Source organism: Punica granatum, chromosome 2 (assembly GCF_007655135.1).
Source record: "Punica granatum isolate Tunisia-2019 chromosome 2, ASM765513v2, whole genome shotgun sequence".
Lineage (NCBI taxonomy): Eukaryota > Viridiplantae > Streptophyta > Magnoliopsida > Myrtales > Lythraceae > Punica > Punica granatum.
In genome coordinates this window covers 14192007-14214257 of record NC_045128.1, presented here as the reverse complement: position 1 = coordinate 14214257, position 22251 = coordinate 14192007, and the positions used below count along the sequence as shown (strand labels likewise).

At 45.6% G+C, this 22251-nt stretch overlaps 1 protein-coding gene across 4 annotated transcripts; it reads right to left on the bottom strand.

The window, feature by feature from the left end:
- Positions 1 to 562: 562 nt before the first annotated feature.
- On the bottom strand, positions 563 to 21989 carry LOC116196653. 4 transcript variants are annotated; one of them, XR_004154867.1, is made up of 3 exons: positions 21522 to 21961; positions 20917 to 21436; positions 563 to 934 (listed from the first exon to the last, which is right to left on the bottom strand). XR_004154867.1 is itself a non-coding variant. In XM_031526503.1 (3 exons), exon 3 carries the CDS (start codon positions 7369 to 7371, stop codon positions 6016 to 6018), a length of 1356 nt encoding a protein of 451 aa, XP_031382363.1. In that variant the 5' UTR covers positions 7372 to 11211; positions 20917 to 21436; positions 21522 to 21989; the 3' UTR covers positions 2877 to 6015. The 4 variants fall into 4 exon arrangements, 1 of the variants encoding a protein (XP_031382363.1); XM_031526503.1 differs by lacking the exon at positions 563 to 934 and adding an exon at positions 2877 to 11211 and having other exon boundaries at positions 21522 to 21989; XR_004154865.1 differs by lacking the exon at positions 563 to 934 and adding an exon at positions 11925 to 12638.
- Positions 21990 to 22251: the final 262 nt, after the last annotated feature.

Sequence of the window (22251 nt, the reverse complement as noted above, 5' to 3'; positions counted from 1 at the left end):
TTTGAAAAGATTGAAACTGAAATTAAGATGCGCACTCAGTGTTTAGGGGAGTAGATCCCGTAATCTATGATTGGGGCGTTGGACCCCATATGAATCGTGTCCTAAAGGATCCGGCTCGACCCGCATAACAAATAATTGTAAAAACGTAACAAGCCAAGCTCAAATAAACAAACAACGGGGTTTTGTTATCGCCGAATTTACGTGAATTAACTGATTATTAACCGATGTATCTTCGCATAAATCCTACCTTAAAACAAACAAAAGGAGTGATAGATAGGGCATGTAGCATTCGGCATTATTTTAACGGACCCGACAGACGTGATGTCCATAGTCAAGTCTCGAATGTGTGGGTTGTTTTTAGATTATTCTGTATCGCGACAATATGGCTTTTACAGATTAAAAGTATTTTCACCTAAAACCCAAAAACCTAACCCTCTATTTGACTATTGCCCATGTTTGATTTATGCCGAGTTTGAGATTAATCTGTTTTTTTTTCATATTTTAACCCGTTCTAAACACAAATCTATACTAGGGTGACGGTAGGATAAAAAGCGATAGTCATCCCCTTTGAATCGAAAAATATGTGTGTGTATGAAAAATCAAGATTACGTAGCACGTATCTCGATGCCTTTGAAATTGTGAATTTAAAAAAAGGGAGTGACTAATTGAAAAGTGGTGCAAATATTGAGGTTTCGCATGGGGCGCAAGAGAAATGGCTGTCATTTGCTTGGTGTTGGGCTTGTGTATGCTACAGATGATGCCGGGATTGAATATTTTGCCGCTCATTGCAAGATTGCAGTGCAGTTGTTCGACCGTGTCATGGTTATCTACGCGCCGAGTGAGATTGCAAGCAGTACAGCGGTCCTGGCCAAGGAAGAAGGGATTTGCGTGGGAGAAGACCGTGCACGTGCACCGAGCATGCGAAGACGCTTTCCTGCAGACAATGGCAGGGCAAAAGGTTAGTGCTAGGGAATTGCGCCAAGCGCTAGAAAGGTGCGATTTTGATTTGCTTGATGCCGAGTCTTGAAAGGCAGTGCATAATTGGAAAGCAGTTGCATAATCGAAAGGTAGTTGCATAATAAAAAGCGGTTGCATAATTGGAAAGATGCTGTGTAATTGAAAAGCGGTTGAGAACTGAAAAGCAGTGCATAACTAGAAAGCAATGCATAATTGAAGAGCAGTTCATGATTGAAAAGTGGTGCATAATTGAATAGCAGTGCATAATTGAAAGGCAGTGCATAATTGAAAAGCAGTTGCATAATTGAAAAGCGGTGCATAAATGAAAGGCAATATATAATTGAAAAGTAGTTGCGTAATTGAAGAGTAATGGATAGAAGCTGGGCATAATTTAAAGGCAAGTGCAAGGATTGAGGGATCGCACGAAGCGCGAGAAGAATGGCTGCAGTTTGCTTTTCATCAGGCTAACGGGTTGTGGACAGTGCTGAGCTGTGCATTTTCTGTTTGTCGTGCGGTTGAGCTATACTGAAAAGGGGTCGGGGTCTCCCTGAGGACCCATTACTTCTGACTAAGATGGTCATCTGTTGAATGAGGCAAACATAAATCCATCCTGAGAAAACGCGCCTTGGAGTCCAAGGTCACGCACCTGCGTGCAGGAAAATGGCATCTAACAATTGTTGTCAGTCATGCATAACTCGTTGGAATTGCAATGCGTTGGAGGAAATCTATGCAATGATGTTTCTAGGATTTTGACTGCGGTGACCATTTTAAAGGATGGCCGTGTCCCTGACTATGACTCTGAAAGAAAGGTTTTTTGCAGAACGAGCATGGCTCGTAGATTTTGCATAAGGGTGTAGGAAGGACTTTGGAATCCTCCAAATGAAGGATACAACTATTCGACTCCATTTTGAGAGATGTTCATGCCCAGAGAGTCGAAGAGAGTTTGCTTGCATCGATGATTGCCGAACCACTACTTGCCGTAGCCTCACGCAGGGTGCTGCTGTTCTTTCGTGGTCAAGCCGATAATTGCCCCTAACTTTTGCCTAGGCCGCAAAGTGCGTGACGGCCTAGCGAGGTATTATTTTTTGACTTTTCTCTCATTGAACTCTCCTTTTGCTACGACCGCCCGTTTGACGGATTGGGTTGCACCTCTCGGCTCCTCTAATTTTTGCCTAGACCGTCCTTTGCGGGTTTTCAATCTAGCGATGATTTTGATTTGCTCTCCTTTTGCCATGGCTCCCCTTTGCGGGATTTTAAGCCACGCCTCTCATTCCCTAACTTTTGCCTAGGACACCTCGAGGAGGTTTTCGACCTAGCGGGAAAACATTTTTTATTTTGTCTCTTAATGTTGCTTAATCGAAATGCGCGTCAAAGTAGTGCAAGCGCAATGCTCGGGGAGTAGAAATTGCAAGCTGTCAGGGATAGTACTTCCTGAAGGCATCGGCATTGGCCGGGAGTGCATTCTCGATCCCGTCCATATCACTTAGAATGATGGCGCCTCTAGAAAAGACTTCCGTGACGATGAAAGGTCCATCATATTTGTATGCGAATTTGCCCCTAGAGTTGGGAGCAACATGCAAGACTTTGCACAGAACAAGGTCTCCGGGTTTGAACTCACGATGGCGGACCTTTGCGTTAAATGCCACAGCCATCCTCTGCTGGTAGCATTGGCCGTGGCAGAGTGCTGCTAGCCGCTTCTCATCGATGAGATTAAGCTGTTTGTATCGCTGCTTTATCCATTCTGCTTCTTCAAGGTTGGACTCGGCAAGAACTCTCAAGGAGGGAATCTCCACTTAAACTGGAAGAACTGCTTCTGTACCGTAGACCAAAGAGTAGGGAGTTGCCCCAGTAGACGTGCGAATCGAAGTTCGATATGCCAAGAGTGTAAACGGGAGCATCTCGTGCCAATCCTTGTAATTCACCATCATTTTTTCAATGATCCTCTTAATGTTTTTGTTTGTTGCCTCTACCGCGCCGTTCATTTGGGGGTGATATGGCGAGGAATTGCGGTGCTGTATCTTGAACTGTGCACAAAGCTCGTTAATGAATTTATTGTTCAGATTCTTGGCATTGTCGGTGATGATTGTCGCGGGGATCTCGTACCTTGCAATGATATCTCGCTTGAGAAAGCGTGCCACAGCCTTTGCAGTAACTGATGCAAGCGTAATGGCTTCGATCCACTTGTTGAAGTAATCGATCGCCACTAGGATGAATAGATGCCCGTTGGATGCTTTGGGATTGATGGGACCAATGACATCCATGCCCCCACATTGAAAAAGGCCACGGAGCTGCCATCGGGTGTAGCTCGTTGGGCGATGCTTTAATCTGATCTGCGTAGACTTGGCATAAGTGGCAGTGCCGGACATGCTTGACGTAATCAGTTTCCATGGTGGACCAAAAGTAGCCCAATCGCATGATCTTCTTGGCAAGCATATGTCCATTCATGTGAGGTCCGCAGCTTCCCTCGTGTACTTCTTGCATGAGGCGTTGTGCCTCTTGTCCATCGACACATCGGAGCAGCGTGGCATCGAAGGAGCGTCTGTAGAGCATTTCACCTCTTAGGAAGTAGTGCGTTGCAAGCAACCGGATTGTTTTCTGATCGCGGTGATTGGCAAACTGTAGATATTGACCAGTTTGCAGAAAATGCTTAATGTCTTCGAACCAAGGCTTTGCGTCGGTGGCCTCGATTGCATCACAATGGGCAGGGCCCTTGGTAATCTCAATCTCGAGGGGCTCGATGAGATTTTCTTTCGTGATGCTCACCATGGATGCGAGCGTTGCGAGCGCGTCTGCGAACTGATTCTTTATGCGAGGCGTGTAAGTGAACGTGATCTTTTCAAAGTTCTCCACTAACTCATCAAGATACTCGTGATAGGGTACTAGCTTCTCATCCTTTGTTTTTCATTGCCCCAGCGTTTGGAAAATCGTGAGCATTGAGTCGCCAAACACCTATAACTCCTTGACTTTGAAGTCGATAGTTGCTTGCAGGCCGAGGATGCATGCTTCATACTCAGCCACATTATTAGTGCAAGGAAAATCAATCTTTGCTGCGACAAGATAATGACGCCCGTCGGGAGATATCAACACTGCACCGATACCCGACCCGATAGAATTGACTACTCTATCGAAATAAATCTTCCATGCTGGTCTATCCTCCTCACCATCGACTTGGAGGATTCCTTCATCCGGAAAGCTAGGATTAATGGGCGTGTTATCTTCAATCGAGAATTCTACCAAGTGGTCTGCAATTGCTTGCCCTTTGATTGACGTGCGCGCTACGTATTCGATGTCGCATTCTGCTAACTGATAGCGCCATTTTGCGATGCTCCTCATGGAGGACGGGCTATCGAGCAGATACTTCAGGGGATCTGCCTTGGATAGCAAGCGAATGGTATGGTAGAAAGTGTATTGCCGGAGCCTTTACATGACCCATTCTAGCGCGCAACACAACTTCTCAATGTCGGGGTAATTAGACTCCCATTCGGTGAACTTTTTGCTTAAATAATAAATTGCTTGCTCTGCGTGCGTGGATTCGTCCTCCTGCCCCAACATGCACCCCAAGGATTGGCGGCGCACTGTCAGGTAAAGGACGAGAGGACGACCCAGTATAGGCGGGACCAATACCGGCAGCTGAATCAAGTATGCCTTGATGGTATCGAAGGCTTTCTGACATCCGTCGTCCCACTCGATTGTTGCATTCTTGCGGAGCAAGCGAAAGAGCGGTTGACATTTGTTTGCCAGGTTTGCAATGAATCGTGCAATGTAATTCAGCCGTCCGAGGAAACTTCGCACTTCGCACACGGTCTTCGGTGGAGGCATCTCCAATATTGCTTTTACCTTGTCTGGATCCACTTCAATGCTGCGCTCACTGACTATGAACCCTTGTAGCTTTCCCGACTTGGCGCCGAAAGTGCACTTTGCTGGATTGAGCCGGAGCTTGTACTCCTTAAGATGGTCGAAGAGACGTTTCAAGTTGACGAGGTGATCCTCACCTTCCCTTGACTTGGCAATCATGTCATCTACGTAGACCTCGATCTCCTTGTGCATCATGTCATGGAAAAGCGTGACCATTGCCCTCTGATAGGTTGCCCCGGCATTTTTGAGACTGAAAGGCATGACTTTGTAGCAAAAGGTGCCTCACATTGTGACGAACTTGTTCTTGATTTTGTCTTCCTTGGCCATCTGGATTTGATTGTATCCAAAGAAGCCGTCCATGAAGGAGAACCGCATGTGGCGTGCAGTATTATCGACCAAGACGTCGATGTGAGGTAGAGGGAAGTTATCTTTAGGACTCGCTTTGTTGAGGTCGCGGTAATCAACACATACTTTGACTCTCTCGTCCTTCTTCTCCACAAGCACGATGATCGCTACCCATTCGGAGTAGTTGCAAACTTCCAAGAAACCCGCCTTAATCTGCTTGACGACTTCCTCTTTGATTCGAAGGAGAAGCTCGGCTCGTTGTCGCCGTAAGTGTTGCCGTTTGGGCTGAAACTTGTCTGCGTCGAGCGGAAGGAAATGCTGGACTATCGAAGGGTCTAAGCCTGGCATGTCGGCGTAAGACTAAGCAAAGACTTCCTGATATTCCCTCAAGAAATCGATCATCCGAGTTTGTTGGGTAGGGTCGAGACTCGTCCCGATCTTTAAGGTGCGTGGTTCCTCTTCCGCGCCATGTTGATTTCTTATGTCGGCTCGACCGAAGTGAGTTGGTGGTTATCGAGGCGTTGCAAACTCTCTTCGATCTCGGGCATTCGACCGTCCTCGTTAAGCCTTTCTCGGAAGTATATGGGTTGGGGCTTTTCGAGAAGTCCCTCGAATGGGTTCAAATGGACACGTCGATGATTCGGATTCGAGTGGAGCCTGGAAATGAAAACGATTTGGTTTAGAATATGGAAATGCTTGAAGAGATAAGGGAAGAAAAATAGGACGCTGGAATTCAAAAAGATACGAAGGGATTTGATTAGCAGAGTTAGTGTGTGCTATAACAAAAGGATCCCTTTTCCGTCGTGTGGCTTATAACTTTGTCGAACACGCGGGAAACATCAAAATACATAGATAGCCTTACACATCGGCAATTACTGCTGAGTAGCACAGGATTGAGGTCAAGTTGTCAAGCTGCTCATTCTCCCATGCCGGGCGGATATGGACTCTCGGAGGAGTCTCCTCAGAGACGGCGTATATGGCTGGCTCAACAACAGACGCGCCATCTGAATCCAAGTAAGGGTCTTGAAGGGTGTCCCTGACGATGCATGGCGGTCCAGGGAAAAAGTAGGAGAGAGGGAGAATTGGGATGCCCCTGTTGATTCTCCCGTAGTGCGCAGCGAGACAATGAAGATGTTTGCCTTTGCGTGCTTGAATGATCTCATGGCAAGAGGGACGGTAGCCAAATCCCCTCCTGTTCTTGTTGTCTTCTATCTCGATAGGGTGCATGATCCCCTGTCCATTTGCTCCAAGTCCGGTGCCAGGGACGTAGTCGTGCTGCAGCAAGAACTTACCTATCATGCGATTAGCCCGGGATGGGCCGACTTCTCCGTAATCCTTGATAACAGAGATGGTCTCGAATGAGTGGAATGGAAGATTCTGATCGTCTCCGATGCTGATGTAGGGGACGGCTGTCTCCTTGTAGATGGCGTAGTCTTCTTCTCCTTTCACGGTGATAAGCTTCTCTTCGACGATGAACTTGAGCTTCTGGTGTAGGGAGGAGGGCACAACGCCGGCCGAATGGATCCATGGTCTCCCAAGCAACAGGCTGAACGCGTTTGGGATGTCCAGGACTTGGAATGTAACTGCAAATGAGCAAGGACCGACATCAATCAACAAGTCGATCTCTCCATTCACATCCCTCCGCAAGCCGTCAAAGGCTCGGACCGCTATTTTGCTTGGCCGAATGCGGTTGAAATCGACATTCATCTGCTTAAGGGTAGAAACTGGGCACACATTGAGAGCAGAGCCATTATCGATCATGACTCGACCGACTATGAAGTTGTTGCACTTGCAGACGATGTGCAACGCCCGAGAGTGTTCGTACCCTTTGAAGGGGAGCTCGTCATCAGAAAATGAGATAGCATTAGAGAAGATTATGCTGATGGTTTCTTCGATCTGTGCTGGAAGTGTTTCCTTGGGAACTTGCGCGGCGGTGAGGACTTTCAAGAGTGCTTGTCGGTGGGGCTCCGAACTCAGTAGGAGGGCTAGTAAGGAGATATGGGCAGGAAACTTGCCCATTTGCTCAACTATCTTGTATTCGCTTGCCTTGAGGACCTTCATGAATGCTTCTGCTTTTTCATATGTCACCTTCTTAGACGGGATTGGCGCGGCCTGTGGGGCGGTCTCGAGTGCAGCGGCGGGAGCCTTCCTTTTGTTTGCAGTGTCCGGGTTCTCGTATACCCGACCTGAGCGTGTAACTCCCATTACGCTCATTTGTTGCTCGAGATTGCCAACGTTGCTCTCGTAAGTCTATGGGACCCTGTTGTCTTGATACGGTTCTTTGGCAGGCACTTCTATGACAAATGGGGTAGGCGAGACGCTGGACCCTGTAAAGCCTACAGTGGCTTCCTCCGGGACATACTCGATTACGAACGGAAAATGATCTTCTTTGCATGTGCTGATCATGTTAATGGTAGGCCCTGAGCTCGATGCATGATTAGGGAGAGGGTTGGCCTGCACATTCGGTGGCTTTACTGCATTAAAAGAGATTGCTTTTGCATCTATTAACTCCTGTATCTTTTCTCGCAACCTTCAGCAGTTGTCAAGGGTGTGACCGGGTGCGCCCATATGATACTCGCACCGCAAGTTTGGGTTTTGGTTTGCTGGATTAAAATTGGCACTAGGTGCTTCCGGCCTGATCTTATTGCCTGTAAGAAGCTGCCGGTATATGTGAGAAGGCGGGGCTGGTAAGGGGGTGAATTGCCTGCGTTGACGGGGCTGCGTCGTCCCGCTCTGCTGGCCCTATTAAGGAGGCCTCGAAGCCGGGCCCTTATTTTGCTGTGCCTGAGGGGGCGCGGGAGTGTAGTGGACGACTTACTGCGGTGCGGATGTTGGAGTTGGCGGGGCTGAGAATGGCTGTTGCGGGTAATGAGTGGGAGGTGGAGCGTATGCTTGAGTAGTTGGGGGTATTGGTGCGAAATCCATGGAGAATGGTCGGGACTCCCGGCGCCTTGGGTTGACCACATTGATAAATGTCTCTTTGCCTTTCCTGTTTCCTGCGGAAGATGATCCGGCAATGTTCTTCTTGGAGGAATCCCCTTCTTTCTTCTTGTTCGGGTCTTCTACCCTGCCGAGCTTGATTCCCATGTCGAGCTTTTTTCCTGCTTCAATTAAATCAGTGAATGAGGAAGTATGGGCCAACAGATGCGTGTAATATACTCCCTTAAGTGTGGAATGAAATAACTGAATCTACTGCTTCTCGTTGATGGGTGGAATATGCTTCGCTGCTAGAGAGCGCCACTTGGTGGCGTAATCTTCAAACTTTTGTCCTTCAATCATCTCTTTTGTGCTGAACTCTAGGAGAGTCGGCGGGGCTTCTGTGCAGAATTGATACTGGTCGACGAACTTGCAGGAGAGATCTGCCCATGTGGGGATGTCCTCTGCCTTGAGTGTCATGAACTAGTCGAGGGCTGGTCCTGTCAAGCTATCCTGGAAGGGATAGATAATGAACTCTTCGTACTCTCAATATTGTAACATCTTTCCTCGGTAGTGTCGGAGATGATGCCGCGAGTCTTTTGTACCATCGTATCTCTGGAACTCTGGAATCTTGATCATTAGGGGCAGATGCATGCTTGGGAAAAGGCCCCAATCGACGAAGCTTGAGTCGACTCGGGCCTCCTTTGGTTGGAGAGCTTTCACCATTTCTTCTAGCTTCTTGACCCAACGCAGGAAGTTTGTAGGTGGAGCTATAAGGGCTGCATGAGCAGGCGTGCCCGGTTTGGAGAAGGCAATATTTAGGGGCGGTGGAGCTTTGTGGGGGAGGCCAATATTTGGTTGTGGAGCTTGGTAGGGAGCGGATTCTGCCGTGTGAGCAAGAGCAAAGGTCGAAGTGACTATGGGTGGAGGGGCAGTATAAACTGGAACTGGAACCGTTACAGGTGCGGGTTGCGGTGTAGATATGCCCTGGTCTGGTGTTAGGAATGTTGCTGGCGGAAAAGTGTTGGCTGTAGGAGCAGGCGGTGGAGGCAAGGAAGCATCGGGTGCCTCAGCATCTTCCGGAGTGCGAGTGGATGGAATCCCAGGGGTTGGGTTGATCGTCGGTCCGTGCCCTGGGGCGAAACTTGAAGAAGCGCGGTTTGGATTCCTAAGCAGAGACATGAGTTCTGCCATATTAGCGGCCATCAAATTGACCGTGCCTTCCAGTGCTGCAATGCGTTCGTCAGGTGATGCTTGGACTGCCGGTGGTATAGCCACAGGGGTTGGGGGCGACGGAACATGAGCCACATTCGATGAAGTGACTTCCTCGGGAAGAGCTGGTGGATTCTCTCCTGCCATCCTCGCTCGTAGCCTTGTAGGATAGGGATGTGACGCCAATTGAGGTTACTTGTTTTTTTAACAACGGGTAAGGTTCATGCGGGCAAATTTCTGCTTTGAAAAATAAACGTGCAAGGCAATGGAATGCAATGCATGGATTTCGAAAGCTAATGTTGTCATTCGCATTGATTGGGAAGGACTCCAAATACAGTGCAAGTTTTAGGAAAACAAATCCTAAGTTCATCTTCCATCGCATTCAGGGAACGGATGAGCATTGTTGTGGAAAGTGACAATCTTAGGCAATGGCCTGATGAAAGTAACCATCCTAAAGTGGGTATGGTTGTCCTCGAGCCCTTTTTCTAGACTTTTCCAAAGCAATGTTCACCCGTGCCAATTCCTGATCACGTCTCTGCAGTTCTGTGCGAGCCTGGGCGAGTTCCTTCTGGAGTTGGTGCTGATCGATGAGTTGTTTGTCCTTCTCGGCGACTTCTTGGCGAAGGTAATCTCTTTTAGCCGTGAGACTTGCAAGCTCGATCTGAATAGCCATGGACGGTGTTCCAGGTGACGCCTGATCCGCAGGTCGTGATGTATCCTCCTGTACGGGAGGGCCCCATCGGTGGAAACGTAGGACGTATTCCTCCGTAGCCTGGAAGTCTTGCTCATCCTGAGTGGGAAATTAAGGAAAATACGGATGCTTGATGACTATGGTGCGCCATGCTGCTATGGCCTGTTCCATCTCACTTTGGCGATCTATGGACTTCTAGTTCTCCCGCCAAGTGTATTCGAACCTAGTTCGCGCCGTGTCCTCGGGGATTGTCTGTAAGCCACCGAGCTGCCTCATTACCCGAGCAAGGAAGTAGGTGGTGGACCCCGCATGACTAATGAGTGGGATTCCGTAAAAATCAGCACACTTGAGAGCCATGGGTCTGAGTGGCATCCACGCGGCACGCCACTTAAAACTCCTAGGGGACATCTCGCGAAAAACTTTCATCCACTCATTAATCTTGTGTTCTTCTACTCGCACGAAAGGTAGCAATCGAGAGATGATTGATTCTTGGTTAGCAAAATACATAACCGGGTGTACAAGGCCAAAGGGGTATGCATGACTTTGAAGCCAAATTTGCAAAAGGATAGGGGATCCTCTTATCCTTCGGTCGCGTGTTCTCAAAACACGGTCAAGGGACTGAACGGTCTCGGCCATAAGGGCCACCTCATACCCGTGCCCTCCGACCACTTGGAGGACAACGCTGGCAAATGCTGCGTCGATGAGAGCACGTGAGCGAGGGAACAAGATGGTTCCAAAAATTAATAGCAGGAAAGCGTGGCATAAATCTTTTCGAAGAAAATTCCCTTGAACCTTGCATGCCTGGGTTTTAATGAAAAGGACAAGTCTCTCGATTACCATCTCCGTACCACCCGAATATGTGAGTTATGCATGCAAGTGGGAAATGCGGACCTCGAGTAGGCGCGAAACCAAAGTAGGCCGAGTAGTGCAGAAGTTGGGCCTTACGATGTCGTTGGCAGACATGGTGTGGCCAATGAGGATGCGATACTGCTCGATTGTGGGCGTAAGCTCATTGCCTTGGATGTTGAAAACAACATGATCCGGGTTCCAAAAAGTGATGGCTGCTTCGAGGAAATTCCAATCAACATTCCGGGTGGCCAACAAAGGCACGTCCTCGATGAAAGTAGTGATGTAGTCTCGATCGACTCGGCGCAGGGTTGTCCATATATAAGTAATTTCCTCAATAGGTGGCGTGATTCTTTCGAGGCGCGGACAGGAAACTGAATGAGACATCCCTTACCAAGATGAAAGGAAGATTTAACTTAGGACTGATCAATGTGAACAACATCCTAATTTTGGAAATCGCATGATGCATGTGTGCAAAAAAGTAGATGCCCACGGCTTAATGTCTTGGTACAAAGTACAAGTTCATCTTTCTCAAAAATGAAAAAGACTCAAAGTGGCGCGCAGGCCGACTCGACGGGCTAATGTTTGAACCTGGGTTGAAAGATTGCATGAAGGCTCCTGCAAGATGCATGGTTTTGGTCCTACAAGGACCGTGCTACCTATGGATGGGGGCCCCCGACTCAAGGGTATCAATTCCTTGAAATCGGGCCGGGATCTTTGGGGGCCTAATCGATGGTCCAACCGTGCAACGTACCCTTACTCGGAGCCCCTATCTAACCTCGGTTTCCTATTATCGGTCGTGGGACGCGACCCATAGGTACCTAGGACTAGAATGATATGCAATGCAAGGGGCATAAATGTGCAGAAAGTAGATAAGCAATAATTTGCAGAAAGCAGCAAATAAATAAACAAGCAAGCAAACAAACGGAATCGAGCCCGAACTCTCTAAATGTCCCTAGTGGAGTCACCAAGCTGTGCGCACTCGAATTTCGTCTCGTCGGGGCACACATGCGCGCGAGCCGATTGCGCGGCTTGGGAGTGTCCACATTCCCGGGGGGACGCGTGACGAACACGCGTGGGAAGGAGTCGCCACTTATCATTTTACGACCCGGAGTCGAGGGCCGGTAAGTACCCGGGTCTAGGGGTATGGGATACACCTAGTATGCTAAGGCATATGTTCTGGCGGAACCTGAGTTCCAAATTCGAGAGTTTTGTTACATATGGGCCTATATCCCGTACGCCCTTTCGGTACTCTATTTGTCTAGGGCTTGCCGTTTTTACTTATTAATTGCATGAGTTAGGTTGCACACTCCTTGCCCATTTTGACCCCGTGAATTCGATAAGTACGCTCGGGCCTTTTCTGCTCGTCGACCGGGGTCCTTACATTGACTGAATGAAAATACAGAAATGTGATCTCGCATACTCTCAGATAAATGTAAAATACAGACACAATACTGCACTTTGGACCCGGTCGATTTGCATCAAGCCAAATATTCCACTCGTGCTTGGAGTGAGTTTTGAAAGACCGAGACCGAAATTAATGCAACGCGGGCTCAGAGAGCCGAGGGTCGGGTCCGACCGGACCGACGGATAGCAGAAGAGTCGCTTGACCCTTGAGACAACCGTAGGTTGGGTCGAGCTCCCGGGTCATGTCCTGACCACGACTCACTTATCCTAATCTAAGTTGTCTTTCCACATAGACGCCACTGAGATCAGGACATTGAGTCGAGGCAAGACCCGATGCCGCACTTGGGATGCGCGCTCTTGGTGTGCATGGGCGTTGGACCCGTGATAGATGGTTTTAGGGCATTGGAACCTGTGCAAAGCGATTCCTATGAATTCAGGCTTGAACCGCGATAAAACAGCAAATAACAGGCGAATACAGACAAGTGCGTGTGGGATAAGTAAATAAATGCAGACAGGAAATAAAGCATGCCAATGCAAAAATAGGTAAACGCATGTGAATACGTGGATGCAAGCAAGTGGTGTATTCAGGCCGAGTTTACGTGATTTATACCTGTCATTATCTAGGATTCTGTTTGGTAGACAATTTTAAGGCGTGTGTGGGTCTGTTTAGATTGCTCCTGTTTTGATTCTTTGCCGCGTGAATGGTTAGTCCGTATGTGCTCCCGTACTTTGGATCAAGCTGCGTGTTTGTTCTTGAGAGTCTTTTAGTTTTTGCGTGTTGTGGTTTGGTGAGAACTGATCTAAAACCGGGGAAAAGAGATCGCTTCGTAACCTAAGTAGATCCCCGCGGGATCTCTCGGTTCCCTTGAGTTAGAAATGGTCTCTTCGCCCAAGTTTTACGGAATTCGGGTTAATTCGATTCACTTTACGTGCACACTGCCTATTCAGTGTACATTCAGTGGACATTCGGTTTAAGTGCGTCCAATGCACGTGTAACCGGGTCATGAATACCCCAAATTTACTTCTCGAGTCATGCGATTACTCAAGACAACTCAAGCACCTCCAAGAGGCAACTCAAGCACTTCCAAGAGGACAAAGAGGTCAATATTGGGCTCATTTGATTCGGTTTTTTACGAACATTGCCGATTTCGCCATAACTTGAGCTACAGGACTCGGAATTTACCCCGAATTTACTTCTCGAGTCATGCGATTACTCAAGACAACTCAAGCACCTCCAAGAGGCAACTCAAGCACTTCCAAGAGGACAAAGAGGTCAATATTGGGCTCATTTGATTCGGTTTTTTATGAACATTGCCGATTTCGCCATAACTTGAGCTACGGGACTCGGAATCGCTTCAAACCGGAGCCAGAATTTCACCAATTTTCTTCCAAACCTTGTGGGACCCACCTCAACTCCTTGGCCAACCTCCAGCAGTGTGGACCCCACCAGAACAGGTCGGCAGCCCACCATTCCTCCTACCATGGCTGAAATCTTCAACTTGCATCCCCTTCCATACCAATTCAAATCCAACTCATGCCAACTCATTGCCAACCATTCTTGATCAGATCTAGCACCCCATTGGATGATTAAAATCGACCATGAGCAATTTGCAAGCTTAATTGCACTTAAATCCACTTAATTTTGAAGTGCTTGAGTTGCCTCTTGGAGGTGCTTGAGTTTTCTTGAGTAATTGCATGACTCGAGAAGTAAATTCGAGGTATTCGTGACCCGGTTACACGTGCATTGGACGCGCGTAGACCGAATGTCCACTGAATGTACACTGAATAGGCAGTGTGCACATAAAGTGAATCGAATTAACCCGAATTAGTCGTATTTGGATGATTTGAGACATTTTCTATGTCCCGTGAAGTTCGGATCAATTTTGCTCAAGTTGGCGGCTTGGAACCGAAATTGACCGTTTCTGGTGCTTATTCAGTGATCTGCACACTATTCTACTCATTTTGCTTGTTCTGCACTTTATTCGGGCCGAATGACTGTTCTACCCCTACCCAAGGGTCGAAGGTTGACTTTTGCTCATTCTGGTCAAACAGAATTGAATTGGCCATTTCTGTCTATGAATCCCGCATCTACGCTCCGTGCGGTCATTTTGGCATATTTTGTCGTTTTCGCAGAACGGTGGACCTAGGGACGTGCGAGCACGCGCAAGCGGACGTGCGCTCCCGGGAGCGCGGAACAGCGTGTGGGCGCACGGGTAACGTCCGTGAAGGACGATCTTCGTTCCTTTTGATCCGAAACCAAAGCTAATGACTTCTAAATTTTTTTTGAAGTTTTGGGAGGATTTTAGGAGAGTTTTGGGAGAGAATGGCTGATGGAAAACTTCGTCCTTGAATGAGAATGCCCATGGGTATTTATAGAGGAGCCTTGGGGACTATTTTGCAAAATTAAGTGGATTTAAGTGCAATTAAGCTTGCAAATTGCTCATGGCCGATTTTAATCATCCAATGGGGTGCTAGATCTGATCAAGAATGGTTGGCAATGAGTTGGCATGAGTTGGATTTGAATTGGCATGGAAGGGGATGCAAGTTGAAGATTTCGGCCGTGGGAGGAGGAATGGTGGGCTGCCGACCTGTTCTGGTGGGGTCCACACGGCTGGAGGTTGGCCAAGGAGTTGAGGTGGGTCCCACAAGGTTTGGAAGAAAATTGGTGAAATTCTGGCTCCGGTTTGAAGCGATTCCGAGTCCCGTAGCTCAAGTTATGGCGAATCGGCAAAGTTCGTGAAAAACCGAATCAAATGAGCCCAATATTGACATATTTGTCCTCTTGGAAGTGCTTGAGTTGCCTCTTAGAGGTGCTTGAGTTGTCTTGAGTAATCGCATGACTCGAGAAGTAAATTCGAGGTATTCGTGACCCGGTTACACGTGCATTGGACGCTCGTAGACCGAATGTCCACTGAATGTACACATAATAGGTAGTGTGCATGTAAAGTGAATCGAATTAACCCGAATTTGTCGTATTTGGATGATTTGAGACATTTTCTATGTCCCGTGAAGTTCGGATCAATTTTGCTTGAGTTGGAGGCCTAGAACCGAAATTGACCGTTTCCGCTGCTTATTCAGTGATCTGCACACTATTATGCTCATTTTGCTTGTTCTGCACTTTATTCGGGCCGAATGACTGTTCTACCCCTACCCAAGGGTCGAGGGTTGACTTGTTGGAGGCCTGGAACCGAAATTGACCGTTTCCGGTGCTTACTCAGTGATCTGCACACTATTCTGCTCATTTTTCTTGTTTCGCACTTTATTCGGGCCGAATGACTATTCTACCCCTATCCAAGTGTCGAGGGTTGACTTGTTGGAGGCCTGGAACCGAAATTGACCGTTTCCGATGCTTATTCAGTGATCTACACACTATTATGCTCATTTTGCTTGTTCTGCACTTTATTCGGGCCGAATGACTGTTCTACCCCTACCCAAGGGTCGAGGGTTGATTTTTGCTCATTCTGGTCAAACAGAATTGAATTGGCCATTTTTGTCTATGAATCCCACATCTACGCTCCGTGCCGGTCGTTTTGGCATATTTTGTCTTTTTCAGAACGGTGGACCTAGGGACCTTTTTCTGATGCCAAGAGGCAAAAATGACCATTTTGCCCCTGCTGAATAGACCAAATGACCATTTTGCCCCTGGAGGTAAATGACCATTTTGCCCTTGGGTATGTAGTCTGAACTTGAGTGGGAATTGTGGGGATATTTGGCGTGCCGGAGATGTCTGCATCCTCTGCTCTGTTAAAACAAACCTTGCTCTGTCTGTTAGGCCCGTGCATTTGAACTGTTTTTGGCTTTTACTCGGGTTTTATGGTTAATTCCTTGAATGTGCTCGGGACAGATTTCTGGTTTACGACCAAGCGTTCTGACGTGCACGGTGACCACTGAATGCTCTGCTCTGCTGAGGGTGGATCCCGATTTTGTCTTCTGAATGAGTGCTTGAGTCCATCTTGCAATTGGCGGGAGATGTGAATCATGTGTCTAATGAGCTTGATCTTTCTTTGATTCGAGGCCTCTCCTTTCAATGACTGTCCTTGTTAGCTAATGTAGCCCTGGGCGTTTCGGATCTTATTATGTTGTGCGTGCGAAGCCTGTGACCGGAGTTGCTGTTGTTGTTCTGTTTGGGAGTTGGTGGACCAAAATGGGGTGCTGACAGGCACCATTAGAGCGACAAGATGGACATTAGAGCTCCTATGCTATATTGCTAGTTTACCAGCTTCAGTTCATTATGGAAACTATTGAACTAGACACCAAGGATACACACATTAGAGCTTCTGCGTACTCACTGAGGTTACCAACTTCAGTTCATTGTGGAAAGTATGGATCTGTACACTAAGGAACTGTACAGGGATCATATACTAAGCATACAGGTGGACCTAAGAACAACGACCTATGCGAGACACTGCGCCCTCATCGATCACCCTGTATCCCAAATTTTTTGTGCTTATTTTGATAGGCATTGCAAAGACCAGCCATCCTGCGGTAAAAACCCATGCCAGGATCACATAAACAGGACCTTGAAAACAAAGGATGACTATGAGCTGGTCATTGGTCATTTGATCTTACAAGGGCTTGTAAGAGTACATTTAAATATTAATTTAAACTGACATTTCTGATGATTTTATCTTACAGGAAAATGTCCAGTTCCTGGTTTGACCAGGTAATTGAAGAGTCTTCTTTAGGAGACCAAAACACATGGAATTTGCCTCATAACCCAAAGAAGTAATTCCCGAAAATCTCCAATTCGACGAATTGGAGGCCTGATCCCAAGCAGCAAATACTCCTGGACAATTTATGGACTTCCATGAAGAATCCAAAAACAGGAGTGATTTCTATGAATGCTTTGGTCCTCCACCTTGAAGAACTCCATTTCAAAAATCAACAGCTGTTGTGCGACCTATCCCTTCAAAAGTCTCATACTACTGAATTCCTTCAAAAGAGGTTAGTTGAGTTTGAAAAAATCACGGAGCACTTTGTGGAAACGCAAAGAAAAAACAATGCTCTGACTGAAAAAATAAATGAGGGTGAAAAAAGGAGAAATCATCTCAAGAAAGAAAAAGAGTATTTCAAAAAAAATATTGAAAGACTCAAAATCGAAAGAATAAATGTCCTAGAGCTCCATGAATCCTGCCTCATGGAAAAAGACGCTCTTGAAAAAGAAAAAAGAAAGCCCCGGTAGGAACTAGAGTCATCTTCTCCAACCATAAATTGGTCGCATAATCCCTAAAAAAATGTGACAGAAAAACTCTTTTGCAAAAAACCCATTGAGGTAACTCTCAGTGGCATCTTCCAACCAGCGGGAGAAATCTTGTTTTTATCAAAACTTCCTAGTGATATTGTCTCAAAAATCTCAGAGATAAGCCACCAGGATTTTACTACAAAAATGATTTCTTTTTTCAGAAGAGTCCTTCAGTTCTGCGATTCCTCTCAAAAAGGAACTGACGGATGGTTTTGGAATTGGGATAGAAAAATTCGTTTTCAAAATGATTCTTCAAAACCTTGCGACCTGCATGACCAAAATGATGCTTTTGAAAGAGCTGATATCTTGATGATGGATGGTTGTAGGCATATTCTGGAATTCTCCATCCCCAGAATAAGTTTTTATGTTTTCCCCTTAAAAAATTATTTTAACAAATATCAATTTGATTTTTGTGAACTTCTGGAATATGGGATTCTCACATCTACGATCCTTAAACCAGAAGATGCACATAGGACTAAGCTCAAATCCCTTTTTGAGAAAAATGCCTGGAGCTTGATCACAAAAACACTGATGCGATCTGCTTGTCTCTCCATCAAAATTGAGTCCTCTCCACCAGAGTGGATCTCCCTAACACAGGTTCAACCTACAATTCATTAAATCTTTATCTCTCCAGTAGATTCCAAGGTTATCTTTCCTCCGGAAGCAAAATACTGGCCAGGTGAAGATCATATCATAACCCAGATCAGCAAATAACGAGCTTGGGTTCAGATAAATGAATGGCACTAGCGTAATCACCCAGAGCATGTTCTCCCGTTCTCCGGGAAAAGCTAGAGGGTTTTCCTGCACATTTCTCTCATCGACAAACCATTACAATCTGCGTTCAGCACACGTCATGAATGATGGTTAAGAAAGTTCGAGGATGAGAATGCTATGGAACCCAAGGCTGCATTGTTGCAGCCCTGATCAGAGTGCTAGCCCCACTACGCGATAAATCCGAAGGTGTCCAACCACTGTCTAGAACTAGTGGTCCAAAATGGACAAAAAACCTTTCGGTTCGCATGGCTGACATCCTCTGTAGCCAGGCCCCACCTAATGGTAATTTCGAAGGAGTCCAACCACTTTTCAGTGGCGCAAAACGAACAAAAACCCTTTCGGCTCGCGTGGCCTACAAAAGCAGCCCGCTATCCCACTTTTGGGACCAAAAAGGCACTTTAGCTACAGTTCTTCCACTGATGACACAGTACCCTGCATGTGAGTACACAGTATAAAGCTGCAACAATGAAAAGGCGCCTTCCAACGTCTACAAAAGGGCTCCTCCTCCTCCTCCAGTCGAAGGGGGGCTTGCACTAAGAAATAATTCTCTCTTCTCTTCTGCTTTCTTCTCATAATGTAATCATCCGGCATGTAAAACCCAGATTCTTCCTTCCTTCCACCCTTCTTCAAGAGTGTAAGTTACCAATGTAAGCATGGGTTGAGATCTCAGCATCTCTTCCCCTTTTTTCTTTTATTTTCAATGTTTTATTTTGTTTTAAGTATAATCATGTACTCAGTTTGCTCTTGGCCCTCCATAGGCTAAACCCTGAATAAATCTTCCATGTTGATCGTCTATTTATGTTGATATTCTCTTATATTAGATTCTTGTTCTTCAGTACTCCATGATACCCTAGTCAATCCTCGATCGGTAATGATATATATATATATATATATAAAGAATTGCAATATCGGAAGGTAGAAGGGGGAGGGTGCCATAAGGGGCTTGCTGACGAACACCACTCCCCCTCCGTGAATTTATAATAATAGCATTTTACTGTTTCGGAAATAAAGTTTTAGTTAAATAGAATACCACACTAGCATTTTTAATTTAAAAAATAATAATAGGACGAAAAGTGAATCAAATAGAGAAGGTTGAGGACTAGATTCAAGTCAAAAATAGAATTACAATAGAGATACATAAAAGGAGCTAAAGGTTGAACAACAAAATCAATCAACTGTTTAGATTTTTAATTGTAAATAAATTTTTATCATAAAATTTGGTTTTTTATAATATATCTTTAGTATATTTTTGGGTAAAAGATTGCCTTCAAACTCTCAATTTTAATTTTTATGATAAGATAAGATATGATAGGAATATAATATTTTATTAACTAAGCCTATTATATTATAAATAAGAAGTACCACACCTACATTTTGCAATCAATTTGACCATCAAAATATAGTTATACCTCTTTTTAACCGATAAATGTATCAATTTACCTATGTATTAATTTACATATTTACTTTTTTTAGCATGTCTTATAGTTTGTTGAAAGGGCTAACACCATTTATATAAAATAATAAGTCAAATTTTGGGGACAATGTTGGGGCTTCCATACCCAACTTTTGCTTAGCTTGGTTTCATTTCTCTACTTTATTTACTTTCTCCTCTTCATGAGCTACGGCTCCGTGATATTCAACAGAAAAAAATAATATGTCAATTTATTCAAAGCAATTTTTTATCGAAAATAATCATAAACTTTCATTTTGATTTCATATTTATCACATGGTCACATTGTTCGTCTTATTGCTTACCTATTAGTCAATTTTTCATTTTTTGGATGATGCGGCTTGACATGTCATCCAAATTGTGAAAAAAAAATAGTAAGACTTTTTTATTTAAAAAAGAAAGAAAGAAAGAAAGATCAACTCAGCGACATCCCCAGATGAGGTCGCTGATGCAGGAATGATCATGGAACGGTTGAATCCTTCCGGAATGATCATGGAACGGTTGAATCCTTCCGTATCCAAATCCGTTGGAAAGGGTCAATCCCAAACCCATTAAGCAATTAGGTAAATTACAAAGCCCTTCCAATTAAGTTTATGGATTTCCATCAGAAATCGTTTTCTATCCGTCAATGAACTCTTTTTTTTTTTTCCTATTATTATCCTCTGCATTAAGGTTTGCCTCCCTCCTAATGAAATGCCAAACCGACAAGGTAAATGTACAAGGTAAATTCAGAGGTAGTGGCTGGCCCGATAGGAGATTCAAACCTGGGACAATGGTAAATGCTTACTCCTCTCTTTACCACTAGGCCAATCCTCAAGGTTAATTCAGAGGTAGTGGCTGGCCCGGTAGGAGATTCGAACCTGGGACATGGTAAATGCTTACCCCTCTCTTTACCACTAGGCCAATCCTCTTGGGACATGGTAGATACAAAGGAAGGAAGGTTTATGTTTATAGCAGCCCGATGGTTTCAGAAAATGTTAACTTGATCGGAGACCAATTTGGAACCACAGGGATGTGGTGTAATGGTAAATTATGCTCCCAATAAGACTGCCTTTATTTTCAGTACGGGAATTCGAAATCCAGTTGGAGCACCGCATGGATCGGTATATATCAAACCGTGGTTTTTTTAAAAAAAAAAAGGGAAGAAAAAAAGAAAAAAGAGACCAATTTCAGTAGTACATCTATGAACTGTAACAAGAACTGAATGGAGCTTTTGCTTACCCGGTAGTCATCACTTCTCACCCCTTGATTTTGGCGATTGATCTGAGAGCTTCCTCCCACTTTTCCAGTTGTCCTTTTCCGTACGTCTTCTCATGCTCCTTCAGTTGCTTCTTGAACAATTCTGTGTTTAGCTTTACATCATCCGGTGATACTTGGTAGAAGATGGGCACGATCTCTTTCTTAAGTTCGACCATCCTTTCAACTTCACGCAGGCACCACGAGCTGACAGCAAAGGTTTTGGAGAAAATCGGGATACATAGCTCAGAGTTCTTAATAGCTGGCACGATGTTGGTGATCTTATCTCCCGGGGCGAGCTCGTCGTTATCCCTGAAAACACGAATCCCGGCTGTGTCCATATATTCATAGAGGACATCGGTGAGACCCTGCCGGGTATCCGGCCCTCTGAAGCTTAGGAACACCTCATATTCAACTGATGACATTTTGTTCTGTCTAGTTTCTGCTCAACCGTCGAGCAAAAATTTTTTAGTGGTTTTGGCTTCTCAAGAGAGAGGAGTCGCACCTGAAGACCAGGAACAATAATTGATGTGTAGTAGATTTCATATATATATATATATAAATTGTATTTGAAGTAGTTGATGAGAAACCTGATTTGGAGCTCAAGTTGCGACGAGCAACGATGAAGTGGTGGCAAGAGAAGCTTAGGAGAGTACCCATAGCCGACGAACTGAAGAGTGGCGACAGCTCAGCAGGACGAAGTGGCAGCAAGAGAAGGCTAGGACAGAGATCGATCGTCGAAGAACTGAAAAGCCATAGCAATCGGTCTCAATTCGCTAAACCAGAGGAATCGAATTGAGAAGGAGAGAATCCCGTCGGCGTCAAATTGAGAAGCAAACTAACGGGAAGCACTCCGATGGTTAACCAGGGAGTCGAACCAATGGCGTCAATTCTCTAAACCAAAGGAATCGAAGCAATCGACATCACCCAATCTTCTCTGGTGAGGACTGAGGAGGCGGAGCAATCGGTGAGGTACTGAGGTCAACGATTGATTGTCGAGAGGGAGGGGGAGAATGAGAGTGGGCTTTAAGTGGGCTGGGGCTTTAATGGATTTTCTATATTTGATAAGTTTTAATGGATTTGCCACACTAATTAAAGCTATCCCAGCGAACTCGAGCTGACTAATTAAAAAAGTTTGGCTAAAACTTCACCAGCAGAACGAGGCTACTCATTTGAAAAGTCTCTATTCATACCAACAGTAAAATTACACCATTACAAAATTATAAATGTATACTAATGGATTATAAATATATTGGTATGGATCTCTTTATTCTAACGTCTTACGATTCCTGACCTTCGGGGTCTTATTCTTCTCTGAGT